The sequence below is a fragment of the Mercenaria mercenaria genome, chromosome 9, assembly GCF_021730395.1.
Source record: "Mercenaria mercenaria strain notata chromosome 9, MADL_Memer_1, whole genome shotgun sequence".
In the NCBI taxonomy this organism is placed as follows: domain Eukaryota; kingdom Metazoa; phylum Mollusca; class Bivalvia; order Venerida; family Veneridae; genus Mercenaria; species Mercenaria mercenaria.
The window spans coordinates 52,647,934-52,665,190 of NC_069369.1; the positions used below are offsets into that span (position 1 = coordinate 52,647,934).

Genomic DNA, 17,257 nt, shown 5'->3' on the forward strand with positions numbered 1-17,257 from the left:
ATCAGAAACTTTTTAACAATTTTGTGGTTCCATTGCTCGACTACAGCTCTTCAATATAGGGCTGTAAACAAATTCAACAAACTGACAATGTGCAAAACTGACCAATTAGGTATTTTTTATGGGTATGTAGATATGTTCCAACAATGGCATTTCTTGGTAACATCGGATTCGCCCTAAGTATCGAAGATACCGGCATAACATGTTGAAATATTTGAAAGACGAAGAAAATATTCTATTCAACAATAGATGTAAACAGAATAATAACTGGTGCAATGATATGAAAACTAAACGTTTTGGAGTATTACCATGATAAAACATCATGTTGGCAGATTGCGTGTAGCAGACTTAACACTTTTTATGAAAGACTTTGGACCAACAATGTACAGAATACCAAAAAAAAAACAACAACAAAAAACCACACACACACAAAAACACGCACACACACACACACACAAAAACTACGAACTTAAACACTTTTGAGAAGTCAGAAGAATATAATTACGCTTACACGATACAGTACAGTTTGTGTTTATCAAAGTTTTCAGTTTTTCGACAAATAAAAATGATACTAACCTCAAATATTTTTTACTCAACCTTCCTTTTTGTACCACAATTCCCTCCTGGAGGATTGACAGCATTTCGATCTGACATTTTGAACGAATGATGCTTTCCCCCAAGAAGTTAACTTTTATACAGTCTCATCGCGATTATCTCTAATTTATCCTTATTAAAGATCCCAACTGTTCAAACTAATTAAGTCATTAGTATAAATTAAAAGCAATTTTCATAAGGTCTCAAAAACAAATGACTGCTGATTAAAGAAATCTAATGTTTACATCAAACAATTACCATTATGGCACGTGCAAACAAGTATGACATCTCACTTTGATAATTGCCGCAGCTTTGATATGTCGGCATTCCGGCTTTCTGGTTGGACAGTTAACATGGATATGTGTTAAAAACCAACCACATTCACAATGACATGTGTGATATTGTATTGCATATTTTTCTCACTTCGACTTACCGAGTTTACAACGACTTGAATTTTATTGATTGGACTGAAAATCCCTTTCGACATATCCGGAGTTTCGGTAAGTCAAATTTTGACGTAACCGAATTTGAATTACATATATAAAGAAGGAAATTTGACGGGACTTGAAAATTTCTTCGACTTAAGCGGAATTTCGAGGTTATCGAGTTTGAGATACCGAGTTTCGACTGTATATGTCTTTATTATATATCTATATAAATTCTTTAAAAAATCGGCTTGTATTTCACAATTAAATATGCAGAGACAGACAAAAATTCCGTATTGTACCTTTTAAATTCCGCATTGTACCTTCCGTATTGCATGCTGCCAGACTATTTTCATTAATATGCATGATCCGTCACATTACTATAAATAGCGCACATAAAAAACCTCACTAAGTACCATTTAATATCGATAAACATTGAAGATTTCGTTCAAGAACAAAACAAGAATCAAAATAGTAAAGGTATATAATAAATGGGTCATTATAACAGTAGCCAGACCTGGGACTTTGTATTCGGCTCTCGTGGATTTTGCAAGGTCGGATCACACTCGGCGCTTGCGCACCTCGTAAGATCCGATCTGGCAAAATCCACTCGAGTCGAATACTGCATCCCAGATCAAGCTACTGTTATAATAACACTATTGTATTTACAGAAATACAGAAATATGAACACTCATTTAGCGCAAGATTTAGATACGGGATATTGCCTCGGCAACCATTGCATAATCACCAAATGAGAGATTCTGTTATTTAAGGGTATATAGTGGTAAATAAATTTGCTATACGTTCTATATAAAATAAGCAATCTTCTGAAAGCTGTAACACTGTTATTTCGCTTAGTGGCGTTCTATGCTTCCAAAGGATCTCTTTATTGAGTTAATTATATTTTTACAGTTTAAAGAATATACTACATGTAACTGGATATGAAAATGGATGTAAATATCAAGGTAGCAGATTTTAGCTAGATACAGACCATATTGTTAACAAAATGAGAGTACCTCCTCTTCAGACCTAGGTTTAGTACACAGGCTAATTACAACTGTCAGCACGAACTGCAGAAGCATTATCATCTCCGAGTAGTAAAAGCTGTGCACTTTGGACAGAAAATCAGGTCTTGTGTCCACTTCCCCACAGTTAGGTACTGGATAAACTACCTCCAGTATTAGCCGTATCAGCCCGAATGCATTCGCGATCACGATTCCGTAAAAGGCACCCTGCAAGAAATAGAAAAAAGTGCTGTGTGACAAGTCAGCTGCAATTGTTTGTACGGGATAATGATGCCCGCCGAGTTTTAAATCTCAGGATCTTCTAAATTTTATTGAAACTGGAAAGCAGAAAGCTTTTTGTGTAAAATAAATTTTGTTGTTGACAGTAATAAACTTTACAACCTTTGTTAACCCACAGTTTGCATAGTGTAATTATTCACAGTTACGAAGAATAACTCATTGATTACAAACTGCTGTTTCAGCATTCGAGCTTTCAAATGGACATATGACTTTTCAAAGCTCGTATGAGTTACATTCACGGCCGAGGAATGCCAAAATAACTGACAAAAGTGGACAGAAATTGCCAATTGCCACTTCGGATACACACTACCTTAAATACTAAATATAAGATATTAATGCGCGATCGACCTTCTCGATTCTATTCTATTGTCACAGTACGGACTTGTTCACGTTAGGAGAGAATGAGTGTCAGCCAGCCTATAAGCTCAGTCGGTAGAGCACTCTCCCTGTCAGCTGACTGACTACACATATTTCTCACCCAGTGACATATGTCGCCCAACGCGGGGCTGTGGCATGCTTGCTTGGTCTCTATTACGAACTCCGGAATTCGAAGACGAATTTCCAATTTGTGGGGGTGTATGTCACGTCAGGGGAGAAGGCAGTCGGTTAGCTCAGTCTGATGAGCACTCGACCTGTAAGTGAAGAGTCCCGGGTTCGAGCCCTGGACTGACTGCACATTTTTCTCACCCTGTTACACTATCAGAAAAAAACCCATTTTCAATGTATTCGTCATCCAACCCTTACTTGTGCTTAATGAAATCAGCGATATTTTTCTAGCTCTCCGTGTAAAAACCTGCCATTAAATATTTTAAAAAGATTAATATCTGAATATAATTATACAGTGCAGCTAACCTGTTCTGTTGTTCTATTCCAGAACACCGTGAGGCAAAACAATATCGGCAGAGGAGCCGTAATGAAACCCTCGACAACAACAATGTAACTGAAGAGTTGTCCCCCTTGAGCAGCCTTCACCACTGGAATCCATAATATGGTGAGTATGCATAGGACAATGATGTAAGCTCTAAAAAGAAAACGATGTTCTAACGGCATAGACAAACATTATAACAATGTTCTTAGACGACATTCCAGATCAGCTGACTGAGTGTTCTCTGTTTTTAGTGGTAAGGGTTTTTTACAGATATGTCCAAATTATAGACATTTTGTCACAGTACCTGTTTAGACATTTTATCCGGCAAACCCACTATCAGTTCGATATCTAGTTCGCTTTAACCTTTCCCGATACGTAGTCTCACAGTTGTGAACAGACAGTTGCAAACAAACGCAGATAACTATGATATGAATATCATGTAGCTCATTATTTATGAAATAAAAGAGAAAATCACTTACTTCAGGACAGAAATAGTCTCTGTTTCCAAATTCCGTTTAAATGATGTTTTAATGTAAGACACAGACACACGACCGAATGTCAAAAGAAATTACCCTACCTTCCTACAAGTAACAATTCTCTTTGGTGAGCTTTGGGTCGGAATCGTCGCCATATATCCATAGTAAAAACTGTGCTTGAGCTGTTAAATATGGAAGTCAGTGACGTCACAATGGCTGACAACATCACCGCCATGATAAGCCCACGTGCACCTAAAGCATTTATTGAAATGGATATGCGTGTCGTACAAGAGTGCTTATTCTAGATGTCGATGTAAAGCTTGGGATAAAAAAACGACGTGCTTTCGCATTAGTTAGTATGAGAGATATATTGCAGTCTGTACTTAGACTTTTATAATTGGTAGAGAGAGACAAACTCTATAGGTGAAAGAGATTTGCTAATACTAATATCATTAAAGTGTTTAAAGAAAAATATTTGAAGAACAAGAAAACAAGTGAGAGAAAAAAAACTTTATTCTGTAACCAACCTTTTGGCAAGATTTCCATGACTAGCTTGGGATAAGCGATATTCGAGCACCCTGCTGCGTTATCACACACTTTCTTACATACTTCCGGATCTGCACATGCAACTTCATCTAGGAGAAAATGGATTTCTTTTTAAAAAAAAACTTGGCTACATTAAAGGCATATTGACCCCCCAAGTGAAATGCAGCTTTGATTTTAGACCATTTAAAGCTATCTATTCAATTAATGGTAAAGAAAGTCTTGAGTATCTTTTGATATAGCTGGTAAAGAGAGGCTTGCTCTTTAAATTTTAACGATATCGAAAAGTTTCCTTTCATTTGCTTTGACATTACATAAAAGGAAGGCTATTTAATGCTATCACCGATAATGAAATATATTTTAATAGCAAGGAAATGTTACCATTACTGACATTACTCGTCACGGTACTGTTTAAGCCATGAAGATACAGGCCACGAGATGGCTTGCACTTAAACCTATTTACTGACATAATTGGCCAAGAAAGCAGAGTATGTTGAAATTACGGATACATTGGCGTGCTTTTCAGCAAGAAAAGCATAACACTTACCGAAACAGAAGCATCCGTGTTGCGAAGCAAGGACGGACTATTTACAACATTTTCATATTACATTGAAAATAATCTTTACTATGAATGTTGAATTTTATATGGAACAAATGTTTGTTTATTGAAGAAACACGCTGTCAGTCGTTTAACATTACTTGGAAACAAATGTTTGTTCCTTAAAGCTAAACAAAATTGTTAAACGTAACTCGGAAACAAATGTTTACTCCATAGAATAAAGAAATCATTACCCGGAAACAAATGTGTGTTCGTTATATCAAAGCAATCGTTTGATATTACCAGGAAACACGTTTGTTCTAGAAAACAATGTAAACTAAAAAACGTTCGTTTAGCATTACCTGGGAAAGAAAGCAAGGAAACAATTTACTTTTCCTTTGTACCTGGAGTGACAGTTCAGCATAACGTGAAAAAAGTGTTGCTTTTAAAGCGAGAAAAGACTGTCTCAGAAAATAACCTGAACTAATAAAGTGCCTTTAAAAGCAAAAAAAAACAAAACAAAAAATACAAACACAGGAAAGAAATGAAAAAAAAGAAGAAAAAAAAAAGAATCGTTCAACATTACATTTGTACGTGGAAATAATGCTTTCAAATTTAAAAAAGGGGGAAAATACAACAAAGGAAAATTAAAAGCAAAAACAAAAAGGGACAAAACCAAAAGTCGTTCGATATTTCATGTAAATAATGTTTTGCTGTTTAAAGCAAATCAATCGTTTCTGACTACATGGAATACAAACGTTAGAAACAATTGTTTAACATTACCTGGATACAAAGATCTGCTAATCATGCCAGGAATCATCATGATAAAAAGAGGCAGAATTTTCAGATAACCTCCCAGCAGTGTTCCACCTTTTGCATGACTTATGTTTTTGGCAGCGAGACATCTCTGCACCATTATCTATCAACGACAATGATTTTTCGGTCTACAGTTCATGTATGTGTGTGTCAAAAGCCAACATACCTGACGACGCGTGAGTCTGTGCTAATACCACATCGGTATGGAGTACAGATCTGGACCATCAAGCTGATTTCAAAATGTAACTCAAAGAAAGAGCGCCACTTGGCTGACTACTAAGTTCTCAAGTTCCGTGTAGCATAGGCAGCATAGGCAGCTACACTCAGTTCCAAAAGAAAAAGTGCACTTAGTTTTCTGTTATTTTTTCTCGGTTATTTTCATGAAAACTTATAATGTTTGGTACCAAAATTTAAATCAGTTCGTAAACAAATTGGTTTGCATTTTAGAATTTGAGTTATACCTGAGAATTAGTGTATGAAAAAATGAAACAAAAACGTCGGGGATTTTTTTTAAATATTTAAACTTTAAAAGTGCACACTTTCTTTTGGAACTGAGTATATATCGTATTGTATATAATTTTGCTCGAAGATTTATATAAAAAAAACGACCATCTAGCATATTTGCAACCTAATGAACAGTTATAATTTACTGCTGCACATCATCATAACTATATTCATATTTAATAGTAAGCTAAAACGATTGAAAAGGATAAGAAACTGGCAGTAATAAAACGTATGAGAAGGATGTTTAAAAGAAATGAAAATGAAATATTTGAAGAAATTAGAAATTGTGTGAATAGTCTAGCCCGTCAGAAATATCTATGCCGTTCTAGTATGCTTTAAAAACGAAACGAAGCTGGAACAGCTTTAGGTAAAACATGACTATACGAATTTTATCTTTACTGCGACATGCGGTTGCGCAAATGCCAGGTTTTCCATCACAACGTGCTCTCGTGTGGTAGAACATAGAATTATTTTTAGAATACCTGATCGCATATCCAGTACCATGCAGAAGCTACTCCGCACTGTAAAATCATCGAAGGCCAAGGGTAATCCGCTCCTACTCCACGAAGCACGTGAAACGCGTCCTCTCTAGGCATTCCACATGTAGAATTTGGAATAAGAACCGCGGGAACAGCTGTTCCATAAGCAGTCTCTAAATTCTCATAGCCACCAATTTTGTCAAGACCTGACGGAAAGGCAAGGCAACTTAAATTTCAATCAAACATAAGTTTGTATTTTGATATTATATTCTAATATAGAACATGGATTTTCCACAAATATCTGGCCTAAGACATTGCTAATTTTCCATATCTTAAGTAACGATATAGGTAACGAAATGGGTTGTAAGTTCTATTTCAACGTATTACATGTCCGAAGCAGATTTTAGATTTATTGCAGTTGTTTGAATGAATTTTCCGCCTAGTGCCTAATCTATGATGTACTATTTTCGCCATCGGAAATTGAAACTTACACGATAGTTACCAACTTGAAAACAGAAATTTCTCTGGGAGTTTAATTAGATATGACACTTTTTTTTATCAAGGTCCCGGGAAACGCACTCAAGCAACTATTGTAATAAGATATTTATTCACTTGTTAAAAGATTATGACACAGATTATCAATTTGAACCAAATTAGGGGCAACAACTCCTATCATACCATGTTGATTTTGCTGGGAAACAGCTATTGGTCAATACAAAACCCTGAGATCAAATGTCAAAACCAATACACACGACATGAACTTCTATAATTTGCCCTCATTTAGGTCAAAATATTCCGAAAGTGGAGAACAAGATTAATTAAATAAAATTTCCTGTGTATGACGTGTAGTTATTACGGGATTTCAGTCAATTTCTTTGCATGCTACATAAAACAGAGTATATGGCAATTTTCACAATAGTAACCAAAAGCTTTACAAGGAGCTTGAAATGAGGAATCTTTATTAAAATGACAAAAAGGTGTGAAAACGTACTTTTCCCCAAAATACACAAAAGAGTTTACGTTACTGTCCGTTTTTATTTATTTATTTTTTTTTTTATAAAACAATGGTGTTATTGTAGCTTTCATTACTTGTTTGTTTGTTGTTGTTGTTTTTTGTTAAAAACAAATTAGCTTTCATAAACTATTAAAGATATATTAGACCCAAATTCGTATTTGAAAATATGAACATCTATGCAAATATAAATCAACATGCAATACTGTGTGAAAGGTTTAAGATAGTACACATCTGATACATGTATAGCTAAGTACAGTATAAATGTATACTACCACTAAAAACTGAAAGTTTTTCTAACAAATGACCATTAAATACGCTATTTAGTTGTGAATGAAGTTCTACAAACACAGTTAATGTATTTAGTGGAGTTGAATTCATTTGATAAGAAATACAACTTTTTAAAATAGTACCGAAAAATAAACAATTTTAGTGATAGATATATTATGCGTTGTTTTTTGGAGACTTCTTGGAATTTCTGTAATTAATTGTCTAAAACTCGAGTAAAATTCCAGAAATGTATCTTTTCAAGATACATTTTGTATTTGTAAAACAAGTGTTGTGTTAGAAGAGTTGTTTGATTATATAAACACCTGTTTTACCCAGATCTATTCCACGGAAAACGATTTTTTTCTCTTCACACATTAGCAGACTAATGATGAGATGAATTTCACGAGCTGATTTTTATCCTTGAACTACATACTGATTCAGACTGGTATCAAGTAATGTTGTAATGATTTATCCACAATCTTGTAAAGAATAAACTGGAACATTGCAAGTCGAGCATTTTGAAAATACAAAATGGCTTAACATGTTTATGGAACATTTCGATAGTTTTTCAGATAGACTTGATGTTACAAACTGAAGACACATTTGTGTTAAATATGCTATTAGAATGTCTCGAATTTCGATAGTTATTTAACTGTTGCAACTTTCTACTGAAATGTCACAATCTGTGGAGGCATTTGCATTAAACATAATGTAGAATGTCACCAATCATGGGCAAGTCTGTGTTAAACATAATGTAGAATGTCACCAACTGTGGACAAGTCTGTGTTAAACATAATGTAGAATATCACCAATTATGGACAAGTCTGTGTTAAAAATAATGTAGAATGTCACCGACTGTGGACACGTTTGTATTAAACATAATGTAGAGAATCACAAAGTGTAGATATGTTTGTATTAAACATAGTGTAGGGAATCACAAAGTATGGATATTTTTTATTAACTATAATCATGATAATGTACGAATGTCAAAATTATGGACACATTTGTATTAAACATAATGTAGGAATGTCACAAATTATGTACACGTTGGTATTAAACATATTCTGAATAAAAGTTACAAATTTCTAATATGTTATGAAAAAACAGTAACAAGCAAATCATAAATTTTGTTTTCTGAACAAAGCGCTAGATGCTTTCAATAATCTATATAGTTTTGTACTTACTAATGCCCATTACCACGAATGCCCCAATCACCATGATCACGGACTGGGCCGTGTCTGTATACATGACGGCTGTTAGACCTCCTTTAAAAGTAAGAATGTTTAATTAAATTTCAAATTTTAAATGCCAATACTGAATTCTATTTTTGAAATTTATGAAATTTCGTTATAATTATACAAAATATGCTATGGAAAGTTCAAAATAGTGCTAGAAAGATAAACTTGTAATTGCAATGAATAGTATATTTATCTTAAAAGTAAAAACATCTTTTACAAACAGGGAACAAAATGAATTACGTTGCTCTGATATACAACCCGCATTCTATATTCTACTTTACATAATTATGTACTTGACATTAAATTAGATCTTAGAATATAGGTAACGAGTTTTGCTAATTCAGCGGGCATTACCAAGAATTGTAAATATTCCTGTTATGAAGAGAAGTCCAATAATTGATGGGTACATGTTCCAGCCGAGTGCCAGCTGAACGTATACTGCGCCAGAAAATATTGTTGCCTGAAAGTACAGTGTGAATAAATAATATGGTATTTGGAGTAGTCGAATTGTCTTTAAATTCTGATTTTATTTTTGCCATGTTATAAATGTCTTTTTTAACACCCAGTCTATTGAAATCCGTCCAGTTAGTATCTTTTTTCGTTGTTATCACGACGGCAAGCTAGAATTTCAAAATGGCCGCCATTATCTAAATATTGCCATACCCACAGTCTAGATAAGATTCTGAAGCCTTTTTTTCGCTAATGTTTTATCTATCTGAAGAATTAAAACACAACATGTGTTGTTACACACGTTTTATTCCTTAACAACAGAAATTGATGTGTTATACACACACTCAGCTTTTTGTTTAGATGTTTAGCAATTTACTTTTGGAAATACATGTAACTTAGTTTTGTCAAATTGTACCAGTTTTTACTATTTATACATTGAAATAGATGAAAACAACTTTAAACGAAAAACATATAACCATGTTATTGTATACTAAACAATAAACTAACTGAAAAACGTTTAGGCCGACGACATTCAAACTTCATAGGATCATCTTATGTGATCACTAGATGACCCCTGTAGCTTTTGGGATGAGGAAGTCAAAGGTCTAGATCACAGTGACCTTGCCACTGGAGCTGGTTTAATATCTATAGCTTAAGAATGTTTAGGCCTTCGGTCATCAACTGTATATGATCAGTAAATGACCTCAATTATTTTTGAGGTTACTGGGTCAAAGTTCAAGGTCACAGCATACTTGAGACTGAAGCAGTTACATCTGACACTCTATCATGGAAGGCATAGGTTAACATCTCTTATTTTGTTATATAAATATGTCTTTCAGGAGAAATTTAACACAATTTTAGGATATATCACAAATAAAGACCTAATAGGATGATACAAAATAAAAAAAGTGAAAAACCACAGGTCGCCTAACACGACATAAACGAAAATGTTGCAGACTCGGTTTGATTGAGCCTATTTATGGATGGTAGTTGAAGTGCAAGCTACCGTCCACGCCCTCTAGCCCCGGGTTGAGCAGAACTGTTGTACCAGAATGTAATTAAGAGACATCCGCAGATGTATTCATACGGTGGTCTTAAAGGCCTAGATTTTGGCAGTGGGCCAAGGGATTTTTGTCTTCACCAGCCCAGTTGGGGGCTAATGACCATCACAGTATGACTCCAATAAACAAGGGTCATTGTTTATTGGAGAGTCAGTCTACCTTACAAGTGTATCTATTAGTGAGAAGTGGAAAAGATGTAATTAATTTTAAATTGATGAATAATTGATAACTTTTAAAGTTATACTTGTTTTTTTTTTTTTGGCATTTCTATGTAAAGAAAAATATTTGTTGACCAAACACAATAATAGAATAATCAGAAACTTATTTTCACAATAATGAAATAATGAAAAACTTACTTAAACAATGTTAAAGAAACATGCAAGTTTTATTTTTTCAAATTCTGTCTGGAGAATTGTGATATTTCTGAAAAATGTGACTCACTCATCTAAAGCTTGCAGATTACTGTAAAAAACATTTGTATAAATTGAAAACAGAATGTGAATTTCAAAGTTACAAGGCAAAGCATGATAAAAGTCCCTTAAGGTAACATACTGAAAATGAAAATTGAGTATAGACGGAACACAATTTTATATTCAAATAATGTTGATTACATGAATACATGAAAATCAATTTCCAAATCGAAAAATATTGTTTGTCAGCACAAAGAACTCAGGAAGTTTTCACTGTACTTGTGTTTTATTATCATTATTATTTTCAATATTATTACTGTATCTTTTATCATCCTATATGTAATATAATTATAATAATAATAATGATATTAATATACTAATGATAATATAATAATAATAATTATTATTATTATGGTTATTTCTATTATTATTATTTTCATTATTATAACATTAAAGCGATAGTTATCATCATCTACAAAATATCAAAATAATAAGTATTATAATTATTACGAAGAAAAATTAACTTCTTTCAACTCCACTGCACACATCTTCATGGTCTAGTTAGGGTCCCTGCTGTGCTAATTGCCCTCTAATCAGTTGCTATTACATAATCGCTGATAAGCAGCAGATAAGATGGGAGTTGTATACTGGATTTGAGTGGGGGGGGGGGGGGGGGGGGGGGGACACTTATATAGTAGTGAATCTAGGCCTTTAAATATATCGTTGTGGTCGTTTTTACTAATTTAGATTTCCGATTGTACAGTATCATGACTGATGCACACTAAGAACAGTTAGCTTCTGAATGTATCAGCTAAGACAAGATAGTAGTTATTGTTACCGTGAACTTTCTACATGATCTTACTTAAAGACTCCGGGTAAAGGAGTACTTCATCATCGCTTTTATAATAGTTATACAAAAACCACTTTCTCAGGTATTGTTTGCACCCCTTGGGCAAACCAGTACCAAACCCTAATGCCAGAAAAAAACATTGAAGCACTCAACTATAAAATACCTTATTTGAGGGATATGTATCCATACTGTTGATTACATATAAGTATTATATAATATGCAAAATGCCTGGCATTAAAATGTGACATCTGTTTTGTCTTTTACTTTTCAGACTGTTTAAGTATTGAGTTTGGTTCAGGTCGTGGCGAAATGAGTGTATGGAGGGTGGGGGAATTTTGAGAGGAGGTCAGTGGTAACATCAAGATAGTTCATGCAACGCGTTTAACACATATGCTTCTCCTAAGCAGTATATTGTGCAATACCAATTGACATTGCAAACAAATTGCGTGTAGATTCAAGTCAACGTTCTTTCTGAAGTTGCTATATTGTCATATGCCATATTAATTTGATAAAAACGCAATGCTTTAGACTGTTGTTATATATTTTCTGGTCTTTTTGGGATCTTGGGAATCTGTATAATAAAGGTTAGCTTAGGCCGATGCCAGGGGCCTTGAGGGGTTTTGCACATTGTACAACGTACTAAACATTTGTTAACTAAGAAGAGAAGAAGTGGACTGTGGACACCCAGGACAACCGATATTTAAAGGGGACCATCTCAACACAGTTTAGTTATATTATGAGCGGTAGGAAAAGCATGCTCATAACAGTGATAGCGTTTGGCTTATTTTGCTACCTCTTTGCGATGGGGGATATAGATTTGGCTTTGTCTGTCTGTCCGTCCGTCTGTCTGTCCGTCAGAGAAACCTTATTTATATAATCAAATTATGTTGAGATGACCCCCATGAAAAATCGATCGTCCTAAGTGTTCACACTCCACTTCGTCTTAATTGCAAATGTCTATGAGCAGACTCCATCAAACCAGGTTTGCTGTTGTTATTAGTGCGTTCTATGGATCTATATATAGTATCTTATAGGTTTTATTTTTGTATGCTGCATTATGCGTAGTGGAATACAGAGATTTTAAGAATTTTAGTGGGAAAACTGCAATATAAAATACCAATCAATTAAAACATGCAATTACGTTGTTTGTAATTTGTGTATTTTCTATTAGATATTTTCCCTGCATTACATTATCACATATATCTGAACAAGCATGTTATTTATTTGTAAATTGTGTCGTATTTACACATATCAGTCTGTAACAGTCTCCAGAATTAGTTTGCAAATCCGGAATTTTCGCAAGCTCAACCTTTTGTCTTTGACTTTGTTTTCAGTTGTTGGTATCTAATAATAGTTCAAGTCTTTTAAAGAAATAATTGGTCGTTTCCCTTGTTATATATCTCAAAAGATAAATTCTAGTCCGCGGGGTCGCGAGTTCGATCCCCGGGCGGGGCGTATGTTCTCCGTGACGATTTGATAAAAGACATTGTGTCTGAAATCATTCGTCCTCCACTTCTGATAATTCATGTGGGGAAGTTGGCAGTTACTTGCGGAGAACAGGTTTGTACTGGTACAGAATCCAGGAACACTGGTTAGGTTAACTACCCGCCATTACATGACTGAAATACTGTTGAAAAACGGCGTTAAACCCAAAACAAACAAACACAATTCTAGTCAGTCCTCCTGTGGGAGTATATTGTTTTCTCCCGTGGGGTTTTTACTATCCAGTGGAACGTCCCATGGGAGTTTTCTCTTATCTAACGAATTGCGGGAGCAAAAACCAATGGGGTTCTACTTATCGGTGGAAAATATTCCATATCTGAAATGGTGCGTTTTTTCTATATTAAACTTGAAAGTAAGCGAAAATCTCCCTCGGGGTGTCTCCCACAAGTAGTACTGGCGGTTCTCCCGCGAGATTGTTCACCTTTTTAAATGTGGGAGTTATTCTTACTTTTACCTATACAATAAATAGATGGAATTGGAGCACATATGTGCACACTTTGCATATATCTTTATTCCAAGGGGTTATACAAGGCGTTATAAAACTAGTAGTTACATATATGGACAATATTTACCGACAGACGGCTGACAATATGAAGGAAGAGGGCAAGAACACTTAGGTATATCCTTAACCGTTCCCGGCCAAATCGCTTCTGCATATACTCCGGTAATGTGTATACCTGTAATATATTTAGCAACCGTAGTTGCCAAGATTCAAAAATTAGAGTTCCTACCTAGATTTGACTACAGTGATGGAAAAATTATGCATAATAGGATTCAAGGTCATCGAATAAAATGTAATATAAGTATACCTGTACTACTATTCTTAGTGCTACGGTTGTATCTCGTATTGATAATAGTTCTTGTGAAAGATCTAAGGTAAATGATTTTGTATAATTTACAAAAATACGTTGAAGGTTTTGAGGCAATAACTACTTATCTGTAATGGATGCCAAGTAATTTCGGCATTTTTCAATTAACGACTAGAAAAATAAAGATCACGTACAGAATAACAAACGTTTTACCTAGTGAACGTCATGTTTTCTACTTACCCCAGCAGAGATGAATACAGGTAGAAAAAACCAGGAGAGCACTTGAATGAGCAACGCAGGCTGAAAAAGATATAAAGCAGCATGTCAAAATGGTTATTTGGGTTTGATCGATTTAACGTTTAGCTTATATTTTGCCTGCTTCATCACCCTAGCCATTTCAAATTCTCTCTGGTCGGATACTGTGTAATTTGCATCATCATTTCCCCGCAACAACGGTTAAAAATCTGACCAGTCACAAACTGCAATCTCGACACTAGTCAATCCCAGGATCAGCTTCTATCCACCTTAGACTTTGTCGAATGTTTTCAAATAAGGCAAGAAATACATCTATCTTGTGCATACTGTTTTTCGACTAATTGTCAAGAACATATGAGTTCGCAAACTAATGGAAAACCTAGGCATAATCCGATTGAAGGTCATCAAATCAAACTATAAATGTAATTAAAGTGTTTGACAGTTTTATTTTGTACCTACTATTATTTTAAGTGCTAAGGTAATATTTCTAAGCTTAATCATAAGGTAAATTTACGCCTACTTCAGTTTCCGTTGAAAGTCCAGTTCATTCAGTTAGACAGCATAAACATTTTCTTCTAATGTGTAACAGTCATCGAGGCCATTCGAGCCGACTCACTGGTTGTGTTAGCTAAATGAAGAGCTAACATTGTTTAAATATGTATCTTTAACGTACTCGACGAAGAACAAAGAAAAAAAGAAAATGAAGGCACTTACAATCCATTCAAATAGAACAAAGACAATTCCAGCGGCCGCCCCTGATCCAGCTAGACCAATAAAATGCTCGCTGCCTATGTTACTGCCAAATATAGAAGCCCCTACCTAATATAAACAATTCTTGATACACATACTAAAATATTTAAAAAATGGTCAGAGAACATACGTTTTCAATAAAAGTGAACAAAGAATGCATATTTTGTCGTTTATGACATCATTTATCATATACCTTACTATAAATAGTAACAAGAGTGAACAGGACAGGATCCTTTAAACCTTGCTAAAAACAGAATCGCCACGAAAGGATCCAATGACCGTAATTAACGTTTCAAGTCATTAAACGTCAACGACTTGCCTTCGATGGCTATTTGGTGCCTTTGTAGATTTAGTCTCGGAGGCACGCTATTGCCAAGTTATAGTGTCATTTTCATGATAAACATGTCATAGGCGCTTTACATAATTTGTAGCATGTTAAGGCAGATTGTATATCATCTCGAATTTTCGTTCGTTACATTACTATTAAATTTCAACTTGTGTAAGACTGTTGATTTCCCCACACCAGAAGGCAATACCCATGACCTCTTCCTGATGGCCATTTTGTATAATCAAATCATACATTTCCTAAGTAATTAATTACATGTATCTACACATACTTTTATAAGTTTTATAAATAATGTCACCTACCCACAAAGACAAAAGGGACAGGTTTATATCTAAATGAACTTAAAAGGTTGTTCATCAAAATTCACAAGCTATGTGGCTACATACTTAATGAGCATTTGAAAAAAAAACAACATGCTTTTGACAAGCATTGACAATGTTACTTTTTAGACAATATCATTTTGTTTTAGCAATGTATCGAAGTTCGTGGAATACGGGTATATAAACAACTTTCAGAAAAAGTTCAAAATGAATATAATCAGCACTATGATCATAGGCAATGCCCAAATGTTTCAGATAATTATAGACGTACACGATGTACACCTTAGACTGAGAATGTTCTAGCCTTTTAAAGAAAGAAAGCAGAATGTATTTAGTTTTGGATCTTCAGGTTACAAATTATTCGGTAAATTTTTGGATTGTAAAATATCGATAGCAACACAGAAACACAAGTATATTTTAGTAATAATAACGATTTTACAACACAGCCGACTACATATTAGAAACAGGTTTGAAACATCGGTTGTCGCATTTCGGTACAAAGTTCATAATAAAGCATATTGACGGCTGTACGCCGCAAGTCTGAATTTCTTATATTCGTGCCTTGATGAGGATCATATTTTGAAAGTTATAACTACATAATGACACAGTTGTTTAGTTAAGAGGCAAAGAAATATATATTTACATCAAGACTGTACATGTATTTTCATACTTACAGCAAACCACGGCATAGCTCTCCCAGCAAGAAAGTATCCTTCCACGTTCCCCTTCTTTCTCCGCCATATCGACTAAAAATTGAAGAAATCTTCCGTTAGATTATTCAATTTAAAATGTGTTTTCTGTGTCAATGTTTGGTGTTGTTTCCAAGCAGATATTGATCTGAGAAGGAATCTGTTTGGAGGTTTTAACAACATTCATAAAATCTATACAAATGTTGCGAATATATCATCACTGTTTTAGAAATATGATTATGAATTCTATATAAAAATTGTATCGTAAAATACGCAAAATAGGGATCTGAAACAGCTTCAATACATAACGACTTCTGAGTAATTTTTTTTTTTTTTTTTTTTTTTTTTGAGTTTTTGGTTTTGATAATGTTTAGTTCTTCGACTCAGATATTGGGTAATATACCTTTTTGGCATCCCTGGGGATATTGTATATCTAACAAATAATCAAGGCCTTCGAGTTGTTTATCGTCTGATTTACCACGGTTCAGAGTTCAGATGCGTAGGAATTGAACCACGAGGGCGTTAGCCCGAGTGGTTAAATACTGAAGCATCTGAACGATGAACCGTGGTAAATTAGACGATAAATAACAAGAAGGCCTTGATTGTTTTCATTCTGACATGCTCATTGACATATTTTAACAGATATTATACATGACGTTTACCCGAGGAGTAATGTATAGAACGTCATGCGGCAATATGACGTCATAACTGACGTCATAATGCTCTCTTACCGGTCCGCGCGTCAACCGT

The 17,257-nt window shown here is 34.5% G+C and overlaps 1 protein-coding gene across 1 annotated transcript in view; it reads right to left on the reverse strand.

The window, feature by feature from the left end:
* LOC123547122 (sodium/glucose cotransporter 4-like) overlaps positions 1-17,257 on the reverse strand; it is a 71,906-nt gene that overhangs the window by 3,712 nt on the left and 50,937 nt on the right. Inside the window, exons 2-13 of the mRNA XM_053551410.1 lie at positions 16,493-16,564; positions 15,117-15,221; positions 14,388-14,447; positions 13,911-14,015; positions 9,419-9,524; positions 9,011-9,091; positions 6,548-6,750; positions 5,529-5,664; positions 4,192-4,299; positions 3,766-3,916; positions 3,173-3,341; positions 2,033-2,248 (exon numbers count right to left, since the gene is read on the reverse strand). Coding sequence (XP_053407385.1) covers positions 2,033-2,248; positions 3,173-3,341; positions 3,766-3,916; positions 4,192-4,299; positions 5,529-5,664; positions 6,548-6,750; positions 9,011-9,091; positions 9,419-9,524; positions 13,911-14,015; positions 14,388-14,447; positions 15,117-15,221; positions 16,493-16,564 — 1,512 coding nt within the window. The remainder of the gene's footprint in view (positions 1-2,032; positions 2,249-3,172; positions 3,342-3,765; positions 3,917-4,191; positions 4,300-5,528; positions 5,665-6,547; positions 6,751-9,010; positions 9,092-9,418; positions 9,525-13,910; positions 14,016-14,387; positions 14,448-15,116; positions 15,222-16,492; positions 16,565-17,257) is intronic.